At 38.5% G+C, this 21,832-nt stretch overlaps 3 protein-coding genes across 5 annotated transcripts; 1 reads left to right on the forward strand and 2 right to left on the reverse strand.

Annotated features, from left to right (window-relative positions):
- Positions 1 to 5,734: 5,734 nt before the first annotated feature.
- LOC111490092 (potassium transporter 10-like) lies at positions 5,735 to 12,704 on the forward strand. Of its 3 annotated transcripts, none has more exons than XM_023138574.1 (9): positions 5,735 to 6,307; positions 6,465 to 6,815; positions 7,068 to 7,293; positions 7,449 to 7,694; positions 8,409 to 8,459; positions 9,141 to 9,401; positions 9,483 to 9,650; positions 9,814 to 10,068; positions 11,574 to 12,704. In XM_023138574.1, the coding sequence occupies exons 2-9, from the start codon at positions 6,690 to 6,692 to the stop codon at positions 12,617 to 12,619; spliced, it is 2,379 nt and encodes a 792-aa protein (XP_022994342.1). In that variant the 5' UTR covers positions 5,735 to 6,307; positions 6,465 to 6,689; the 3' UTR covers positions 12,620 to 12,704. The 3 variants fall into 3 exon arrangements, with proteins under 3 accessions (XP_022994342.1, XP_022994343.1, XP_022994344.1); XM_023138575.1 differs by having other exon boundaries at positions 5,735 to 6,225; positions 11,574 to 12,619; XM_023138576.1 differs by lacking the exons at positions 5,735 to 6,307; positions 7,068 to 7,293 and having other exon boundaries at positions 6,702 to 6,815; positions 11,574 to 12,619.
- A 1,019-nt stretch (positions 12,705 to 13,723) lies between these two features.
- LOC111490094 (ankyrin repeat-containing protein ITN1-like) lies at positions 13,724 to 18,430 on the reverse strand. Its single transcript, XM_023138577.1, has 4 exons — positions 17,995 to 18,430; positions 16,871 to 17,332; positions 16,638 to 16,793; positions 13,724 to 15,158 (listed from the first exon to the last, which is right to left on the reverse strand). The coding sequence occupies exons 1-4, from the start codon at positions 18,335 to 18,337 to the stop codon at positions 14,008 to 14,010; spliced, it is 2,112 nt and encodes a 703-aa protein (XP_022994345.1). The 5' UTR covers positions 18,338 to 18,430; the 3' UTR covers positions 13,724 to 14,007.
- Positions 18,431 to 20,851: 2,421 nt separating this feature from the next.
- On the reverse strand, positions 20,852 to 21,550 carry LOC111489944 (dirigent protein 24-like). The gene has a single exon (XM_023138347.1). The coding sequence runs from the start codon at positions 21,548 to 21,550 to the stop codon at positions 20,897 to 20,899; it is 654 nt and encodes a 217-aa protein (XP_022994115.1). The 3' UTR covers positions 20,852 to 20,896.
- Positions 21,551 to 21,832: the final 282 nt, after the last annotated feature.

Genomic DNA, 21,832 nt, shown 5'->3' on the forward strand with positions numbered 1-21,832 from the left:
ATATATTTTTTAAATTATCTCCTGCGTCTATGGGGCCCTTCATACAAGTTTGTTGCTAGGAGTCCCTGACGTAGAATCTCTCATCAATAGAAGTTTACTGACTGACCTGGCTCTTCAATTGACGATCTACTGCTCCCTCTTAGTTGCAGATGCCCATTCTTTGATTCTCAAGCCCTAGCCTGAATCCCCAGTAAGTAAGATCAGAGTACGAAATTCCTCCTCGCTTTAGTCCTGTTTGAACCAGTTCCAGCAACGAAAACCCTCCTACTGCAAGGCTCTGCCTGCCCTTCCCTTCTCCTAGAATCCACTCTAAGTCAGCAGAGCTGCTAGTCCAACTTCTTGAGCAGCCAAGATATTGAACAACGAACATTTGATGGAATTCCTTGCCTCACCTTAAGATGAGAGGTAAGGTCGATTTGACTCGAATCCTGGACCTGATCTTTAATCCTACACCGGTTAATGATGCGATGGGAGAAGTTTCTCTCTTTCTCATTTTGTCATCAATGTTGGCCCAGTGCTCGTCCATGCCCGATCCCAATGGACAACCCTTCGATCCGATCTGCCTGCCCCTAGCTCTATAATCCAGCCCTCTTCCCTAATCAACAAATATTACTTTTAAATTACACTATTTTTTAGATAAAATAAAATTTTAATCTTCTAATTAAGATACGATTTTAAAATTTAAATTTTTGTTATTATAATTTATACTATTTTAATTATTAATTTTGTTGGAAATAAAATTATAAAAGAATTTGAGTGAAGCTTATTGTTATTTTTTATTTTTTTTTATCTTGATTTAAAAATGAACATAAATCTTAAATCTCAGATAAAAAAAACATTTTGTCCCATATATATACTTATTTATTAATAATTTTAAAAATAAACCTAGTATAATTTAATTAAAAAAAATAACTTCATCATTATTTTTTAAAAGGGTTTTAGTTTAGAAACATCTTATATAATTTTATTTTTAAAAATAACAATATGTCTTAGGTATTGGTAAGAAATTATTTATGTCCATTTGATAAAGTTATGATTAAACTATAATATAAATATATAAATAATAAAATAAATATTTTAATTTATAATAATTTTATTTCAAAATATTATATAATTAAAAATATTTATAATGAAAATTAAGGATATCTTTTATCATAGAAATGAGAAAGAGTAGGAAAATAATTTTATCATTCTCGTCTATATTATTTTTTATTATTAGAAAAAAATGCCTTTACCTAGAAAATTTTAATTGAAAATTAACTATTTTAAAAATTATCGAAAGAATTTCATGTAATTAATAAATTTTTTATCGAAATATGGTCAAGACAAGATTGAAAAAGCTTGTAAGATCTCACGTTGATTTATGAGGGTGGGAAACCTCTTCCTAGTAGACATGTTTTAAAACGGTGAGGTTGACAATAACGGGTCAAAACAGACAGTATCTACTAGCCGTGAGCTTGGGCTGTTACAAATGATATCAGAAGCAGACATCAAACGATGTCCGACAAAGATGTTGGGACTCAAGGGTGGATTGTGAGATTGGAAATTTCTTTCTAATAGACGCGTTTTAAAATCGTGAAGCTGATATTATTAACGAGTTAAAACAGACCATATCTACCGGTGGACTTAAACTATTACACAATCATCTTTATTATTGCCGACCAAATACCTCCATCAAAACATTAAAAAGTAAGTGTGAAAATTTGAAAAAAAAAAAAAAGGTGAGTTTGATTTTCCAATAGTACAAAAATAAATAATAATAATAATTATTATTTTTGCAATTATTTCCGACAAATTAACGTTTATTAATTTCTACTAATTATTTATATCTAATATTAAAAAATAAAAAACAAACAAAAGTTGCAATCAGGGGCATTAATGTCATTAAAACGCCTCTGGCCAGTCGTCACTTTCATGAAAAATGTCAAATATAATGGATATATATATATATATATAATTTAGACACGAAACACGTCGTTATTATGCAACGTGTTAAATAAACTTTATTAAATTGAGTTTAAAATATATGATCGTTACCTATTTATTTTGAGCGGCGCAATAAAAAAATTATCTCTCGACCCAAAAAATATTTTATTAGTAACGGTAATTTTTTTTATTTTATTTAGTTTTTCTTAACCATTATAATAAATAAGATTACTCTCATTTCTTTGGACTTCGTGTGTACATGAAAATTTGTTACACAAAAAAAATTTAAATTTCAAATCTTTAGAAGAGATCGTTAATTAAATTTTTGTATACGACCAATTATTATGGTATTTATCTATTTATTTATTTTTCTTTTAAACAAGCATAAATTAATAAGTAATTTATTTAAAAAATACTTCTAAATTTTCAAATTTTTTAATAATACTCTTTAATTTTTAGAAAAATTTAAAAATGTTTAGTCCTTTATTTCAAAAAATTTTGTTTTAAAATACCTTCAATCTTTTTAAATGGTTTAAAAATATTTTTACTATTATTATATATTTAAAAAAATACTAATATCCCTTATCATATATTATGGACAAAAATATATTTATTATTTTTAAATTTTTTAATATTACTTTTGAACTTTTAAAAAAATATTTTTAAAGTTTTAAATTAAAAGTATTAATAATTTTTTTGAAATAGAGTATTAATCATTTTCATAAAAATTAATCGCAAAAATGTTTTAATTTTTTTTAAAAGGTTAAGGTTATTACTGAAATTTTTGTATTTTTTAAATAAAATACAAATTATTTTTATTAATTACCGATATCAATACTGTGCTGTGAATAGGGTTGTTATATCAAAACGACAACACCCCTCCACTTTCAAGTGGTCGTTTCATTAAAAAGAAATAAATAAATAAATAAATAAAAGAAAATTACTATTAAAGTAATCAACAACAAATAATGATTAATTAAATTAAAATTGAGATCAATAGTAAGTGGCTAAAAACAAAAGTGGGCAACTGATCCACACAATTAAGAAAGTCAACATATCACACACGTGCACATCACACGTATTTAATTCCCCTAATGATTGCCAACATGTGGCCACTTTTTTATTTATTTCCTTTTACACTTAAATTTGTAACATCCTAGGTTTAACGTCATGTTATAGGATCATGTTACTTACTTATCTTGAATTATTAGGATGTTTTATCTTTGCCAGTATGACTGTGTTCGTAATTAATTTTAAAATTTGTGTACTTTTTTTAATCATCATATTATTAGGATTCGTGAGATTCCCACCTCGAGTAAGGGTGTAGAAGCCTCTCTCTAATAGACGCATTATAAAACCGTGATACTAACAACGATATATAAATAGCTTGAAGAGTAATATCTGATAACGTTGGACTTTGACTGCTACAAATGGTATTAGAGTCAGACACCAAGCGGTGTGCCAACAAGGACGTTGAGTTCCCAAGAGGGGTGGATTGTGAATCTCAAATCGGTTGGAAATCCAGAACGAAGTATTACTTATAAGGGTGTGAAAACCTCTCCCGAGCGTATACATTTTAAAACTATGAGACTAATGACGATACTTAACGAGACGAAGTAATCAACTTGAGCTGGATGACTATTGTTTCGATATGTTCCTCATTTCTTTTTATGTTAAAAAATAATTAAAAATAATTAATCGTTACCTAACAATAAACAATGATTAGTGGAGATCAAATGTTTATGATTGGAGATCTAAGATCTAATCTTCTCGCATTTTCATGTTATTTTTGTATTGCCAATTAGTTGTTACTCGTGAATTATATGAAATATTACAAATAATATCATTGAACAATATCCGCTAGCGATGAGCTTGGACTGTTACAAACAGTTAAGAGCTAATCACATGATCAGAGTAGGACTAGAAGCGGATGATGATACGTAACGTGCCAAAGCAAATAATATCTATTAGCGGTGGGTTTAAGTTGTTCAAAATGGTATTAAAGCTAGACACCGAAAGGTGTTAGTGAGGATGAAACATTCCTTATAAGAGTGTGAAAACCTGTTCGTGTTTTAAAAATCGTGAGACTGACAACAATACAAACGAGTCAAAATGAACAATATCTCGATTCATTCATGTATTTACTTTATGAATTGGGTTAGAAGAAGACCAAATCGGCCCGAGCTGACGACTTCACAAGTTGGAGGTATGCATAGTGTCACAATTGTACTATGTCAGGCCTCGCAAGCCCTCGAGTTAGTCAGTCAATTGAAACTTAGGTCACCGTTGGTACGAGTAGTGTATGCTCAAGCCTTCAACTCCGTTCTTGAGAAAAAGTTTTAAAAAACGAGGACAAAGAAAGTTTTAGATAACGTTTGGAAATCATTTAAGAAAGCAGTGTTTGAGGCTAGTAACCAAATGAGCAACAACGTCAGGTTTGATAACATATATCCTAAGTAGGAAGAATTAACGACTAGTCACATCCCTTAACATTTGAGTCATTTTAGTCTCCATAGGTATAGACATAATTTTGGTGAGCAGTCATATACCCTTCGAATTGTAATAATAGAAATAATACGTAACATGAAAGAAAGTAAAAAGAGTTTGGAATGAGCATGCGGTCATATGCAACCGCTCTGGACAAGTTGGACCATGACATCGAATGTAACAACCTAAGCCTACAGCTAGCATATATTGTCCTCTTTGGACTTTCCCTTTCCGGTTTCCCCTCCAGGTTTTTTTAAACACATTTGCTAGAGAGATTTCCACACCCTTACAAAGAATGCTTCGTTTCTCTCCAACTGATGTGAGATCTCACAATCCACATCATTTTGGGGCCTAGCGTACTCGGTAGCATTTGTTCCTCTCTCCAATCAATGTGGGATCTTACAATCCACCTCTTTTAGGGCCCAACATCTTCATTGGCACACCTCACCTGGTGCTATTCCCATTTGGGGCTTAACGTGCTCGTTGACACACCACCCAACGTCTTGCTCACCCTATGTCTAATTGTGAAAGGTTAGTGGATAGAATTTTAGGGAAGGTTATTTTAAGAAGATAAAAAACTATTTTATTATATTTATTTGGGCTATTACATCCGACATGCTGCCACACGCAATAAGCTTCAGACAAACATGATCATACCACATAACACACACCCATAAATGAAACTAGGCTCCTCGACCTCAGTCCCATGTAGAGATCAAAGCTAGGGTTGACCATATTCGCCCACTTTAACATTTTTCTAGAGTCTAAACCCTAAATTCAATTACTTTTTGTTCGAATCTTCATCGCTCGGTTCGCTCAGTTGGTCTTAGTTTTGTCCTCTTATCTTAGATTTATCTTTCAACCCTAAAATTGTCCATAACAAATTCAATTCATAACTTTTGTCTTTTATGTTTACCCATTCACTTTATATCACATGATCTGATTTTTTTTTCTTTCAAAAAAAACATAATTGATAATAATTATTTTAGCAACTACATGAATCCAAAACTAAATTTTATTTTAAGATAATAAAAAATTTGATAATTATTGGGTTTGTCAATAATAGAGTATGTGTATAGATATAAAAGATTGTTTTCCATAATTGAATTGAATTATTTTTCATAATAGTATAATTATAAAAGATATTCTCAGCATCATTCTTATTAAAACAAAAGTACTATCAAATTTATTTATTTATTTTCCGTAATTGAATTGGATTCTTGAGTTTTTTTTTTTTTTTTTTTTTTTTTTTTAAAAAAACCATAANTTTTTTTTTTTTTTTTTTTTTTTTTGAAAAAAAACCATAATCGATCCAACTTTAATGTAGCTGGTTACTAATTTGGAGGAAGTTTTAATTGAAGTAATCATAAGCCATGGAATCAAATCCTCATCGACAGACTCGATCAGTAGGAGCCTTCACCAATGCCAAACTAGCCATCGACAAGAGCCATAAATTGCTACCCAACATCGATTTGACAAGCATTTTTGTTTGTTCTTCCAATTTCCTCACAAACCCATCTTCAAAATCTTCGTTCGGAGCTGAAATCTGTTGCTGATTCCCAGAAGAATCAAGTGATTCTGAGTCGAGGACGAGGAGAACGAACAAACACCTTCCTGCTTTCTTTCTTTCACTCTCTGATTTCCCGATTGGGTGTGGAAATAATTGCAGAAATGGGTCTTTGATCTTCACTCAACAAAGATCCAAACGAGCTTGTGAAAGCGAGGACTAAAACGATTCAGCTATAGCACGCCTTCCTCTTCTGCACTGTGAAAGGACATGGGCCTGGCTCTACTCTGTGTATTGTTTGTTGGGTTTGTAAGAATTCTGCTAGTTTTTGATTTTGTGGTTTAAAAGAAACCGACCCCACTTGTGAATTTGCTGTCAAAGCGATAAGTACGAATTATTGTCTGTTTTGTGTTTTCTTTTTCTTCATTAATTGTTTTCTTTGGGCATAAGAGCCATGGATGGGGATGGGGAAGGTTGTGGGGGATATGAAAACCTCTGATTGTTATTTGGTTTCTATTGCCTTATTTTGCTCTATCTGGTGTAGGTTGTGTTCATCTATCCAAGTATATTTTGATGTTCTTGTTAAACTTCTTGGATTGCTCTGTTCATCGATGCTCCAAGCTGGGGTTTCTGCTGATTTGAAATTGTAATTTGGTGTCCATTTCTCCCCTCAATCATTGCCTCTTGGGGAATCGGCCAATACCCACTTCGTTTCTCTTGGTGTTGAATAAAGATTTCAAGTAAAGATCAGGCATCCTTGTTAACTAAGATGACTTCGAGAGGGGAAAGCGATGGGGACTCTGAAATGAAGGGAAGCATGTGGGTTTTGGACCAGAAACTCGATCAACCAATGGATGAAGAAGCTGGGAGGCTTAACAATATGTACAAAGAAAAGGTACCCACTGAAGCATCCATTGATCCTTGCTGAATTGTATATGTTCTTAACCTCTCTGCTGTGGGGTCATTACTGGATCTTAGATATCCAAAACTGCAACTCCCCAGCTAGTTAATATCCATTTTAGAAGTTAAATTGCTGAGTTCTTGGAGATAATGAGTATGTAGTGGTAATGAATATGCATGTTTTTAGTGGGTGGGGAGGGAATTATAGGTGGTATTAACTCATCTGATAAGATCTTATATTTTCCAGAAATTCTCGGTATTGTTGCTTCTTCGACTTGCATATCAAAGCCTTGGAGTGGTTTATGGAGATTTGGGGACTTCTCCCCTCTACGTTTTTTACAATACATTTCCTCATGGAATTTCTGATCCGGAAGATGTAGTTGGAGCTCTTTCATTGATTATTTACTCTCTCACTCTCATTCCTCTCATAAAATATGTATTTATCGTGTGTAAAGCAAATGACAATGGTCAAGGTAAGCCAGTCCCAATTCCAAACAATTTGTAACTGAGTTGACAACGCTTTTGAGTGCTAAAAGAATCACATGATGTCCTGTTGTTTCCTATCCCCTTTTGTTTTCCTGTTTGTTGGAGAATGTGTTCCTCAAAAAGGTGTCTTATATCTGTGTAGGTGGAACATTTGCTCTCTACTCCTTGCTATGTCGTCATGCAAATGTAAAAACTATTCCGAACCAACATCGAAAGGATGAGGAGCTAACAACATATAGCCGCTCTAAGTTTCACGAGCAATCGTTTGCTGCTAAAACTAAAGGATGGCTTGAAAGACAATCATCCAGGAAGAATGCGTTGCTCATTCTTGTTCTTGTTGGCACTTCTATGGTTGTTGGAGATGGAATTCTCACTCCTGCAATATCGGGTATTGTTTATTTTCGAGTAATCACTCCGAAGGCCCCGACTTAGGACATAATTCATAGCTATTACTTTATGTTGGCCTGTGGATGTCTTAAGCTCACAGATATGTATTCCTCAGTATAGTGCATAAACTGGAAGAAGCTAGGCTAAGAGATCTGATCATAAGGATCATTGCAAATTTTTACATTTTCCCTTACTCGAATATCTTGTCATGTCATGCAGGATTTAGACTAGGGAGATGGTTAGATTCCTCGAACTTTTGATGTTCGATTTCAGAACATTAGCAGAAATGCATTAGATGAAAGTGATCAAATCCATTCGTAGTGTAACGATACATCTTAATCTTGTATGCATTACATAAAATGATTAGTTGTGAGATCCCACATCGGTTGAGGAGGAGAACGAAATATCTTTTATAAGGGTGTGGAAAGGTTTCCCTAGCAAACACGTTTTAAAAATCTTGAGGGGAAACCCGAAACAGAAAGCCCAAAGAGGACACTATTTCATCTATTCTCGTCTTATCACCAGAAATTTCTCATTAGTTGAATTATAAATATGTATTAAGTTGGTGACCTGTTAATTAATCACTCCTTATTTCTATTCTCTGTGGAGTATGATATTTAATCACTTAGTCAGTATGTGTATGAATTCCTTGATTGGTTTGGATTCTATCTTGCTTGTGCAAATGAACAACTAACAATCTTTCTGTCATCAACAGTTTTATCTGCTGCGGGAGGGATCAAAGTAAACAAACCCCATGTGAGCAGTGGTATTGAGCTGATTCTGAAATTATCTTGGTTCTTTAAATTGATCGAGATCCCACGTTAATTGGAGAGAGGAACAAAGCATTCCTTATAAGAGTGTGGAAGACTCTCCCTAGCAGACGCATTTTAAAACCGTGAGGCTGACGGCGATACGAAACGAGCCAAAGCGAACAATATTTACTAGTGATAGGCTTGAGTTGTTGCAAATGGTATTAGAGGTAGTCACCAGACGGTGTGCCAGCGAGGACGCTGGGCCCCCAAGGAGGGTGGATTGTGAGATCCCACATTGGTTGGAGAGGGGAACGAAGCATTCCTTATAAAGGTGTGGAAACCTCTCCCTAGTAGACACGTTTTAAAACCGTGAGGCTGAGGGCGATACGTAACAGGTCAAAGCGGACAATATCTACTATTGTAAATGGTATCAGAGCTAGTCACCGGACGGTGTGACAGCGAGGATGCTGACCCCAAGGGGGGTGGATTGTGAGACCCCACATTGGTTGGAGAGGGGTACGAAGCATTTCTTATAAGGGTGTGGAAGCCTCTCCCAAGCAGACGCGTTTTAAAATCGTGAGACTGACAGCGATACGTAACGGATCAAAGCGGACAATATCTGCTAGCGGTAGACTTGAGTTTGATGTTAATTTTCTACCGAGGTCTGAAAATTTATCTCGTTCTCTGTGGTGCAGATGTAGTTGTGCTTGTTGCTGTTGCAATACTAGTAGGATTATTCAGCTTGCAACGCTATGGTACTGATAGAGTGGGTTGGCTCTTTGCCCCTGTTGTGCTACTTTGGTTTCTATTAATTGGAGGTATAGGCATGTTCAACATCTGGAAATATGATAGAACAATTCTAAGAGCCTTTTCACCTGTGTATATTTATCGCTATTTTAAAAGGCGAGGGATGGACGGTTGGACGTCACTCGGAGGCGTTCTTCTGAGTATAACAGGTAAGTCTGATATCACATTATGTGCACTTAGACATTCAACGTCTGTTTATTTTCATTTCTAATGTTTAGTTGTAAGTTCAGGCACAGAGGCTTTATTTGCGGATCTAGCTCATTTTCGTGTAGCTGCTATACAGATTGCTTTTACAGTATTTGTTTTTCCTTGCCTTCTCTTGGCATATTCTGGACAAGCTGCCTATCTTATGAGCAATATGGAGCATGTCCATGATGTCTTCTATCGTTCAATCCCAGGTCCTCTTTCTTTCTCGTTGGTATCCAACGACATGTGCTTGTGTGATACTCATCGCAGTGCTTGAGAACTTAATAATTTTTTTAAAATGTGATAAAAACTTTTATAAAATTGCAGTTTTCATAGGATTCTGGAAGTAATGGTATGCTGATTCTCTGTTTGCAGAGTCCATATATTGGCCAGTGTTTCTTGTGGCAACTGCTGCTGCTATAGTTGCTAGTCAAGCCACTATATCTGCAACATTTTCAATAATCAAGCAGGCTCTTGCTCATGGCTGCTTTCCAAGGGTTAAAGTTGTTCATACCTCGAAGAACTTTCTTGGTCAGATATATGTTCCTGATATTAACTGGATCCTCATGGTTCTTTGCATTGCTGTGACAGCAGGATTTAAGAATCAAAGTCAAATTGGAAATGCTTATGGTAAGTGATTCTCTGTTGTTACTGGTTCTGTTTTTTCATATCCTCTATAGCAAATTTTTGGCGCTTGTTTACGTTGGCTTGCATATAAGAGAAATGATTGTAGCTAAATAGATTAGGCTATTAGGCTTTCTGTAACAGCCCAAGTCCACTGCTAGCAGATATTGTTCTCGTTGGGTTTTCCCTTTTGAGCTTCCCCTCAAGGTTTTAAAATGAGTCTGCTAGGGAGAGGTTTCTATACCCCTGTAAAGAAAGCTTCGTTCCCCTCTCCAACCGATGTGGGATCTTACAATCCACCCCCCTCGGGGTCCAGCGTCCACGCTGACACTCGTTCTCCTCTCTAATCGATGTGAGCTCACAATCTACCTCCCTTCGAACTCAACGTTCTCGCTGGCACACCGTCTGGTGTCCACCCTCTTCGGAGCTCAACGTCCTTGCTGGCTCACCGTCTGGTGTCCACCCCCTTGGGGGTTCAATGTCCTCGATGACACACCGCCCAGTGTCCACCCCCCTTCAGGGCTTAGCGTCCTCGCTGGCACACAACATGGTGTTTGCCCCCTTTGGAGATTAGCTCCCTCGTTGGTACATCGCTTGGTGTCCACCCCCCTTCGGGGCTCGGCGTCCTCGCTGGCACACCGCCCGGTGTCCACTCCTTTTTGGGGCTCAGTGTCCTCGCTGGCTCACTGCCTGATGTCCACCCCCCTTTGGGGCTCAGTTCTCACAGGTACATCGCCCGATGTCCATCCTTCTTCCTAGGACATACAACATAGGCCTCAATAAATCCAAACAAGCTATCCAAACCAACGCCCTCCAAATGAGTATGCCATTCAGGTACACCACAAGGCATCAGATAGGATTGAATAATAAAAGGATATAAAGAGTTTACATCGTAGTAGTCAAGATTTTCACCCTAGGGCTTATATACATCCACATGACCCCCATAATAGCCGGGGGCTTAGCGTCCTCACTGGTACACCGCCCGGTGTCCACCCCCTTCGGGGCTCAATGTCCTCGATGGCATACCGCCTAGTGCCCACCCCCCTTCGGGGCTTAGCGTCCTCGCTGGCACACCGCATGGTGTCCGCCCCCTTCAGGGCTCAGCATTCTCGTTGGCACACCGTCCGATGTCCACCCCTTGGGGCTCAGTGTCCTCGCTGGCACACCGCCCGATGTCCACCCTCCTTCGGGGATCAGAGTTCTCGCTAGCACATCACCCGATGTCCATCCTTCTTCGAGGCTTAGCGTCCTCGCTGGTACACCGCCCGGTGTCCACCCCCTTCGGGGCTCAATGTCCTCACTGACACACCACTTGGTGTCCACTCCCCTTCGAAGCTCAGCATATTAACATTTCACACGATAGTTTTTGAAGCACTAGAATCCGTTTTTCCTTTTAGGACCATCTACATAGCATTATGAAAAGCTGAATAGAATGTCATTCATGCATTTAGCTGGTTCTATTGGTGCATAGAACTCCATTAAATTTTTTCCATCTCTCTTTCTTTCAACAGGGACAGCAGTGGTGGTAGTCATGCTTGTGACCACACTGCTTATGATTCTAATCATGATCTTGGTATGGCGCTGTCATTGGGTCATCGCCCTGATCTTCACCGGTCTGTCGCTAATCGTGGAGTGCAGTTACTTTTCTGCTGTTCTCTTCAAGGTTGATCAAGGTGGCTGGGTACCCCTTGTGATTGCTGCAGCCTTTCTTATCATCATGTATGTGTGGCATTATGGTACTGTTAAACGATACGAATTCGAGCTGCACAGTAAAGTTTCAATGGCATGGGTTCTCGGTCTTGGTCCGAGTCTAGGATTAGTCCGTGTTCCTGGGATTGGACTTGTATATACTGAGCTAGCAAGCGGCGTACCTCACATATTTTCCCATTTCATTACGAATCTGCCCGCCATCCATTCCGTTGTCGTGTTTGTTTGCGTGAAATACCTTCCAGTCTACACCGTTCCAGAGGAAGAACGATACCTGGTAAAGCGGATAGGACCAAAGAACTTCCACATGTTTCGTTGTGTCGCGAGATACGGTTATAAAGACCTCCACAAAAAGGATGATGACTTTGAGAAGAAGCTTTTTGATAGCATCTTCCTGTTTGTTAGGCTTGAATCCATGATGGAAGGTTGTTCAGACTCTGATGAGTACAGTTTATATGGTCAGCAAACTGAGCATTCAAGGGATGGCCTATTGATTGGCACCAATGGAAATGCAACTACATCCAATGGGGACATGACATTCTCATCGGTTGACTCGATCGTGCCTGTTCGATCTCCGGTGCGTTCGAATAACACGGTAAGGTCATCTGGGCAGGCAAGCAACCATACGGATAGCGACGAGATTGAGTTCTTGATTAGGTGTAGAGATGCAGGGGTGGTGCATATATTGGGGAACACTGTAATTAGAGCAAGAAGGGAATCAAAATTCTACAAGAAGATAGCTGTGGATTATATATATGCATTTCTTAGAAAGATTTGCAGGGAGAACAGTGTGATTTTCAATGTTCCTCATGAGAGTTTATTAAACGTTGGTCAAATTTTCTATGTATAGTTCATTTAATTTAGTGATGGAATAGAGAGAATCAAATCTGTTCTATATACTTTCAAAAGCTTTAATTTCAGCATCATATTTATTTATGCAGGACTTCGTTACATTTTTCTTTGAAAGCGTTAGCTTTTGGCGTCATAAAAGAAAAAGGGACGCCCAACTTTCCGTCCGGGTAGAATTAGATGTGTAGCTCTTCTCTACACATGGCCCACACATATGCACATAGACCTCTAGCCGAGCTTGTATACGTATTTCTTAGACCTAGCTTTCGACTAGTGTACACTCATTGTGAGATCTCACATCGGTTGGAGAGGGTAAAGAAGTATTCTTTGTAAAGTCGTGGAAACCTGTAAGGGAAAGTCCAAAGAGGACAATATCTGCTAGCGGTGAGTTTAGATTGTTACAAATGGTATCAGAGCTAGATATTGGGCGGTGTGCCAGTGAGGACATCGAGCCCCAAAGGGGGGCGGACATTGGGAGGTGTACCAGCAAGGACACTGATTTCGAAGGGGGTGGACATTGGGCAGTGTACCAGCGAGGATGCTGATTTCGAAGGGGGTGGACATTGGGCAGAGTACCAGCGAGGATGCTGATTCCTTAAGGGGGTGGACATTGGCCGGTGTAACAGCGAGAACGCTGATTTCCGAAGGGGGGTGGACATCGGATGGTGTACCAGCGAGGACACTGATTTCCGAAGGGGGGTGGACATCGGACGGTGTACCAGCGAGGACGTTGATTCCTGAAGGTGGTGGACATTGGGCACTGTTTCATCGAGAGGGTAGATTGTGAGATCTCACATCGGTTGGAGAGGGAAACAAAACATTATTTATAAAGGTATGAAAATCTTTTCCTAGTTGACACGTTTAAAACCTTGAGAAGAGACTCGAAAGGTAAAGTCCAAAAAGGACAATATCTGTTAGCGATGGGCTTGGGCTATTACACTCATGTTGTTGGTGTCCACAAAGGGAAGGGAGCGCGCATAATATCATGGTATACATAATATCATCGTGTACACACCCGTACTAATCATAACAGTAAAGTATCCCGATGCACATGAACATACACAAGCTTGAAGTCCTCATGGTTTAAAATCATGACATGTATCCATGATATGAAATAAATCTTGGTTCATTTCATACATTATAATCCTTTCGCATCATTCCATAATATACAACACGATACCACACTTTCATAACATAGCACAGTTATCAACCACACAACATGTCAACAAGATATTCCATAACATAACATATTTCATAATCACAACCGAACAAACAAACAAGTAAACAATCACAACCAACAACACATACAACCACCATAGAACACGTACCATTCATACTTCAATCAAAGAATCAACAATCTTGTCGAACGAACACAGAAACATCGTAGTACTAATGTTCCCACCGATAGTATTTCCTCTCACTTCTCCTTTTCTTAAGCTCACGAAACAACTCAACAGCAAGAGAAGCAGAGGATGAGAACAACTTACGTTGATGGGGTTTGAACAGAAGTCTAGACAAGTAAGTGTTGTAAAACGTATCCATCCACAGTCCAAATTGAAGCGCAAAGAAGCAGCTAATTGGCACAATGGCTATTGCTGTCACAGTGGTCGGTATCCACACATTTGTCCCATCATAGAGCATAAAGAATGTCGCACTAAACGCTATAACCATGCACACAATTGATATGAACAGCGACGCTATTCCAAACAGCAGCTTAGACGGCAATGAGTGCAAGAAATCATCTTCAGCATAACGTGATGTCAAAATCGACAAGAACATAAGAATAGAAGTTGAAGATGATACCAACGCAAATGCATCTGATATCACAAATATAGTAAACCAAAACTCACGTTGAAAAACAGGGGTGCCTTTATCATCATTGCCACCAGGAACTGTGAAAGCAGCAGCAAAAACAACAGTAGCTATCAAAGTTGAGACAAGCATGCAAGAATTTGCGGTGTTCTTCATCCATTCCTCACCTTCTTTACGAAGATCTTTATGTTCTTTAGTGAACAACTCACTTGGTATCAATTTAAGAGACTCAAACTCACATTTGGCTTCACGTTGGGATGGTAACACGATCTTTTCCACTTCTTTGAACCAAAGTAATTCACGTTGCATTTGAAGGGCTGCTCCTGAGACTCTGTTGAGATGGTTTGGAGCGGCGAGTTTTGCAGCTAAATGAAGCATGTTGTACTTTTCTTGACCTGTTGTTCTGTACTTTGCTGAGAAATCTTTGAGGCCACTTATCTCGTGGATTAGGCTGAACACGTTCTCGAGGCGATTTTCCACGGCTACGTGAAATACATTCTTGCCATCTTCGTCATCTTCCCATGCTATGTTTGGGTATGATCGAATGAGGAGGATTAGAAACTCCACGTTTCCTGCTCTTGCTGCATCGTGCAAGAGTATTGTGGGATGTTTGATGAACTTTAACATCTTTTTTTCTGGTAATTCTCTTAGGACATGTCCCCATAGTGACCTGACTAGTTGATGAGCTAGTGTCTTCATCACTTCTTTCTCGTAGATTCCTCTTGTCCCTTTAGTCAAAAGATGAAGCAAGATTCAACCAATATGTGATTGGATGATTGTAACGGTTCAAGTACACCGTTAACGGATATTGTTCTATTTAGACTTTCTTCTTTGGTCTTCCCTTCAAGTTTTTAAAATGCGTCTGCTAGGGGAGGTTTGCACACCCTTGTAAAGAATGGTTTGTTCTCCTCCCAACTGATGTGGGATCTTACTATCCACCCATCTTTGGGTCCCAGCGCCCTCGTTGACACTCGTTCCTCTCTCCAATCGATGTGGGATCTCACAATCCACCCCATTCGAGACCCAGCGTCCTTGCCAAGACTCGTTCCTCTCTCCAATTGATGTGGGATCTCACTATCCACCCAGGGCCCAGCGTCCTCGTTGACACTCGTTCCTCTCTCCAATTGATGTGGGATCTCACAATCCACCCACTTTGGGGCCTAACGTCCTCACTGACACTCGTTCCTCTCTCTAATCGATGTGGGATCTCACAAACCACCCACCTTTGGGGCCAGCGTTTGACATTCATTCTTCTCTCCAATTGATGTGGGATCTCACAATCTACCCACCTTTGAGCCTAGCGTTCTCGCTGACACTTGTTCCTCTCCAATCGATGTGGGATCTCAAAATCCACCCACCTTTGGAGCCAGCATCCTCGCTGGCACTCGTTGCTCTCTCCAATCAATATGGGATCTTACAATCCACCCCCTTTCAGTGCCAGCGTCCTCGTTAGCACTCGTTTCTCTCTCCAATCAATGTGGGATCTCACAATCCACCCCCCTTCGAGACCCAACGTCCTTGCTAGGATTTGTTCATCTCTTCCATCGACGTGGGATCTCACAATCCACCCCCCTTTGGGGCCCAGCGTCTTCGCTGGCACACCGCCGGGTGTCTACCCTTTCGAGGCTCAGCGTCCTTGCTGGCAGACCACCCAGTGTCTACCCCCTTCATGACACAACATCCTCGTTGGTACACCACCCGGTGTCTACCCCTTTTTCGGTCCAACGTCCTCGCTAGCACACCGCCCATTGTCTACCCCCTTTGAAGCCCAGCGTCTTCTCTGGCATACTGTCCAGTGTCTACCCTTTCGAGGCTCAGCGTCTTCGCTGGTACATCGTCCGGTATTTACCCCCTTCGGGACTCAGTGTCCTTGTTGGTACACTGCCTAGTGTATACCCCCTTTGATTTGAGAGAAACGAGTGCCAGCGAGGACGTTAGGCCCTAAAGATGGGTAAATTATGAGATCCCATTTCAATTGGAGAGAGGAACGAGTGACAGCGAAAATGCTCGGCTCTGAAGATGGGTGGATTGTGAGATCCCATATTGGTTGGAGAGGAAACGAAACATTCTTCTAAGGGTGTGAAAACCTCCCGTAGTATACGCTTTTTAAAAGTCTTAAGAGAAAGTCTAAAAGGAAAAGCGTAAAGAAAACCATATCGATAGTGGTAATTTAGATATAAATAATCACAATGAAAATGAAAACTAACATGAGTTGATACGCTTCTTCCAAACACTCATCTCTGGTCTGCTACTAATTGCCGAAGGTTTTCTAGCCAAGACATGCAACGCCGTCTCATTATTATTCTTAGTGTCTCTCATAATCGCTAACTTAGGGTTCCTTTCCAGAATCTCCAAACTTATATCTACAAACAGAGAACATAATCCAAACACAAAGTAAGAACAAGCTAGAACACACAAGAGACAAGTTCAGTTAATTTACCATAAAAGTCACTATGAATGGTAGCAATAAGAAGCTCAATCTGATCTTGAGAGCTCAGCTGCTTTCGATCAGTGACAGAGAACAGATAAGAAGCCATTTGCTTGCGTTGATAAGATATAGCCATGAACAGGGGAGTGACATTGCCAAATCCACGAATAAGCGGAAGATCTTTGTTCTTTTGCACCATTAGTTCAGCGATTCTTACAACTCCTGAGGTTGCAGCAAAGCAAAGGGCAGTGTTTCCATGAGTGTTTACCACAGTCATGTCGTCTGGGGTCATTATGTTGATCAATTGCTCTACGAAATCGACGTGCTTGGCTCCAGCAGCAATGTGAAGAGCTGTCTCGTTGTCTCGCGTTATGTAGTTGCTTACAGCCCATGAAGGGTCCGCGCCTAGAATGGATTGAGCCTTCTCCCAATCTCCCTTGAGTGCAGCGTGATATAGGCTGATTTTTTTGGCAGCTGATTCAATGACCCAAATGAATATGGAACAACAAAATTTCATTTTTGATCCTAAACTCAAATTTTCATCATTGAAAGTTTTAATCTTTACAACCATTTTGATAATTTAAGTTTAAGGGTATTATTGGTAGGTAAGTGGTTTTGTTCGAGGCTCAACAATGTCCTTGCTGGCACACGTTCCCTTCTCTCCTCGCTAAGGGATCGGCGGATTTCACAATCCACTCCTATGGGCTCTCACAATTCACTTCCTTTCGAGCCGAGCATCTTCGCTAACACTTATTTCCTTCTTCAATCAATGTGGAACCCCCCAATCCACCTCGAGTCTCAATGTCCTTGCTGACACACCTTCTCGTGTCTACCTCCATTCAAGGGTCAGCCTCATCGCTGACACTCGTTCCCTTCTCCAATTGATGTGGGCCCCCCAATCCATTCTTTTTTGACCCATTTGTAATAACCTAAGCTCATCTAGCAGATATTGTCCCGTGCTTTACCTCCTAAACTTCTATAAAGAATGCTTGACACATCTCACAATATTTATTAAATATTTTTTTTCAACTTATTTTGCCTTTTCATAAATTTAAAATTACTTGGAAAGATATTTTTAATTAGTCATAATCAATTTCAATAATAATTAAAAAAAAAAGTGATTTAAAATCACTTACTTGTCCTCAACTGTTTAGTTTCTTCATCAAGGGGTTCTTCAATGTCGACGGTTTGGGTGTCGGCCGTGGCGCAGTGGCTATTGATCTGATCGGCAGTGACTTCCAATTGAAAGTCGTCACCGATAGATGCCGCAAGAATGAGGTTGCGTTCGACAACCACCTCGACTTTCTCACTCAACGAAGAATCATGTTCAAGTTTACGTTCTTGTTCTGGTTCTTGTTCTTGTTCTTGTGGGATAAATTTGGGTCGAGAATCAATCGAATTGGAACCAGCTTCTGGGTCTTTTTGATCCTCCTCCTGTGGAATTGAACCCACAATTTCCACTTCTTTTGTGCTGCTCATTCTCCTGAGCTCAAAGGAAGGAGAAAATGACGAAACTAAGGTAAGTTAATGGCTGAAGTTCAAGCTTTTAATGTGTTATAAAAAGATCTGAAAGCGGTCTGTGCATTGCATTTCATCCATAATGATCCATTGATCCAACACCTTATGTTTCTCTTTTCAATTCTGACCCACCAAACAGCTACCACGATAGAAAATCTCGAGTTTTGTTTTAATAGTGTCTCTAAACTTTTAGACCCTACGAGACTGAGATTAGGGTAAATGCATTCATGTTTAATAGCGTCTCTAAATTTTTAGAGCCTACGAAACTAAAGTTAGGATAGATGCATTCATGTTTAATAGCATCCTTAAACTTTTAGCGCCTACGGAGAATTTTCTGTATAGATTTGAATTTGACATCAAATTGTGAGAATAAAAAGTAAATTCTATACGTTAATGGGAACGAATATTCATTATAAAGGGGTGAAAGCCTCTCCTTTGTATATACATTTTAAAATCGTAAAGTTGACAAAGATACGTAACGAGTCAAAGCGGACAACATCTGCTAGCAGTGGGCTTGAACTGTTACAAATGGTATTAGAGCCAAGCACCGATCGGTGTGCCAGCGAGGATGCTAGGCCTCCAATGAGGTGGATTGTGAGATTTCAGATCGATTGGAGAGAGAACAAAATATTCCTTATAAGAGTATGAAAATTTATCTCTAATTAACTCATTTTATACTTAATAGGATAGGAATTACGAAAGATTTCATATTTAAACCTTTAAAGTTTTAATTATAATAATTAAATTAATAATTTATTAAATTTTATAAATTTTGCATAAAACAATCGGTTGAAAAAATTTGTGTTAATTTATATTTAAAATAATATTAATTTGTATAAAATCCGATAAAAAAAAAATTAATGATAAAACAGTAATTATCATTCTAGAAACAAATAATTGAATTTATTGAATGATTGAATGTGTCTCACGTGGTATCATTGGGATGGGTCACCCTCGTTTGAAGATTCTTTATGCTTTTGATTGGATTGATCTGTGACACGTGGCGAGAAATGATTAGCCAAGTGTCAAGGACTTTGTAAATGATTGCAGTCCAGCTGGAACTCGACTTTCCACGTCAGATCCCACGCATTTAAAAAATGATAAATTTATGTATTAACAGAAAAAATGGCAAATTATAATTAAGTTATGATTTTATTAATTTTTAAAACGTGGATTAATAAGTTGTGATTTATTTTAAAAACAATAAAAATTATATATTTGTTTGTTTTTTGTGTTTTTATTTTGTGGATTAATAAGTTGTGATTTACATGCTTTCTCTTGCCTTTTCTTTTTCTTTTTTGCCTTTTTTTTTTTTTGCTTTTTTACTTTTTTTTTTTGTTGCTTAGTACACGTCAGCATCCACTTCTGACTTTCGTGGCATTTTCCGGCTCCACCGTGTGTGATAAATATTGTCCTTTTTTTAAACCATTTTAATAAATCTTTACTATCTAAATTCTAAAATGTATAAAATTAGAAATAATATTTTGGAGTTTAAAATTAAATAAAACCATAGATTAAAAATAGGTGAAGCGCTCAATGTTCGACCAACACTACCTTATTGTTATCTCGTCTCACGATCTTAACAATTTGTTCTATGTTTAAAACAATTACTGTCCCCATTATTATCTCTTTTATATTTATTGTTATCTCGTCTCTCATTCTTTGCAACGAAATCATGTGATTCATCGATGCATTTCATGCCTCTTTTCTAAGACTATCACTTTTCAACTTGATCAATTTTAAGCAACATAAAATTAGGGTTTGTTTGGTACAGGACTTGACCAAATATCTCACGACACGAGTTAGCGACAGCCGTGCAACATTTGTATGAAATGACCATCTCGTTAAGGACAAATTTTGCTATTCATATGTCAAGGGCTAATAAAGTTTTGTGTGTTCCACAGAATCTTAATGTTTTCAGTAGTAAATTTGTATTTTGCTGAAAAAAAAAAGTTGTCTTACAACACAATAGTTGTGTCTTAACCTATAGAATATGATGCGAGCCACTTTGAACGACAGTTTTATAATCTTTTTATATGAGTATTGACCTCGAGATTTCTTTTCCTTCTTCCCAATAAGTTTAGTAAAAAGATGAACAAAGAAGCATCTTCCAAAAGCTTCATTAGGCCATAGGTCCACCATTTGCACACCCACATGTGCTCGACCTATCTAGATTGAACCTGACTCAACTCCGACCAAACTATATTCGACTTAGAGTTTTAGGTTTTTTTTTGGTCCAATAACGCTTAATATAGGGAAACTTAATTGGCCTTATATATCCTCTACTTTTATATATATATATATATATATATTATTTAAAATTTAAAATTTAAAATTAAAAAATGAAAATCACATTAAAAAAAATAAAACTTTAGTAAATTTAGTATAATATAATTTATGGTAAACTATATGTTATGTATAGTAACATTATAATAATAATAATAATAATAATACAAAATTAAAACATGTTGACAAATTGTTTAAGATTAGTTGAGTTTCAATCTAATGTTGTGGACTTAGTTAATATGAGAGATAAACGCTGACGTGGACAATGGTATCCACACCGTCGGTCAAATGTTGACTCTCCCGACGGCGGAGGTTCTCAATCACCGCAAACCCACCAGCCTTCTCATACTTTCCGGTCCCACCAACCACCGCAATCGGCGACTCCGGCGACCCTCTCCGGTGGACCCCAAAGAAGCTTATTGTGTCCTCGTTGTCGTCGTCGTCGTTATGTCTACGGACGATCACAGTGAATGCAACGGTATGGCTAGAACCATCCAAGCTGCTAACAAAGTAGAAGCCTTGAGCTCTACCAACAATGGCCGATCCCAGCTCTTCACCGTCAGTCACCTCGTCATCAATGGCCGTGAGCGACCCGAACACGATAAACTCCGGCTTCTTGTCGGTGGTCATCAGCGGGACACCGCCGGGGATAGGGAAAATGTTGTTTTTGGGCTTGGAGAATGGGAGGCCGGGGGCGGGCTCCGCCTTGGACTTGGGTGTTGCTCCGGTGACCGTTCTTGCTGATGGGTGTGATCCACCCATAATATCATGCATGAAGAAAGACAGTGTAGGAGTTGGAGGTTGTGGGGCCGACAGGTGGAGGGTTGTTGCTGAGTCAGCAGATAGAGCTGTGAGAAAGAGGAAGAGAGAGAGTGGAAGTTTGGCCATTAATTTAGGGTTTAGGGAAAAGGATATGAGAGAAAATGGTTATATATATATGAAGTTTAGGATGTAAATGAAGTGGATAAGATGGAGTTGGTTGTTTTTTTAATGCTTTTTTTTCTTCCATAATGTGATTTAGTTGAATTACCTAACCCCTTTCAACAAAACTATTAATGGGTATATGGTCAAAAAGTTATTCGAAAAACGTCGTGTGAACCTCTTCCTAGAATACACGTTTTCAAATCGTGAAGTTGATAACGATACGTAATGGGTCAAAATAGACATTAT

The sequence above is a fragment of the Cucurbita maxima genome, unplaced genomic scaffold, assembly GCF_002738345.1.
Source record: "Cucurbita maxima cultivar Rimu unplaced genomic scaffold, Cmax_1.0 Cma_Scf00015, whole genome shotgun sequence".
Lineage (NCBI taxonomy): Eukaryota > Viridiplantae > Streptophyta > Magnoliopsida > Cucurbitales > Cucurbitaceae > Cucurbita > Cucurbita maxima.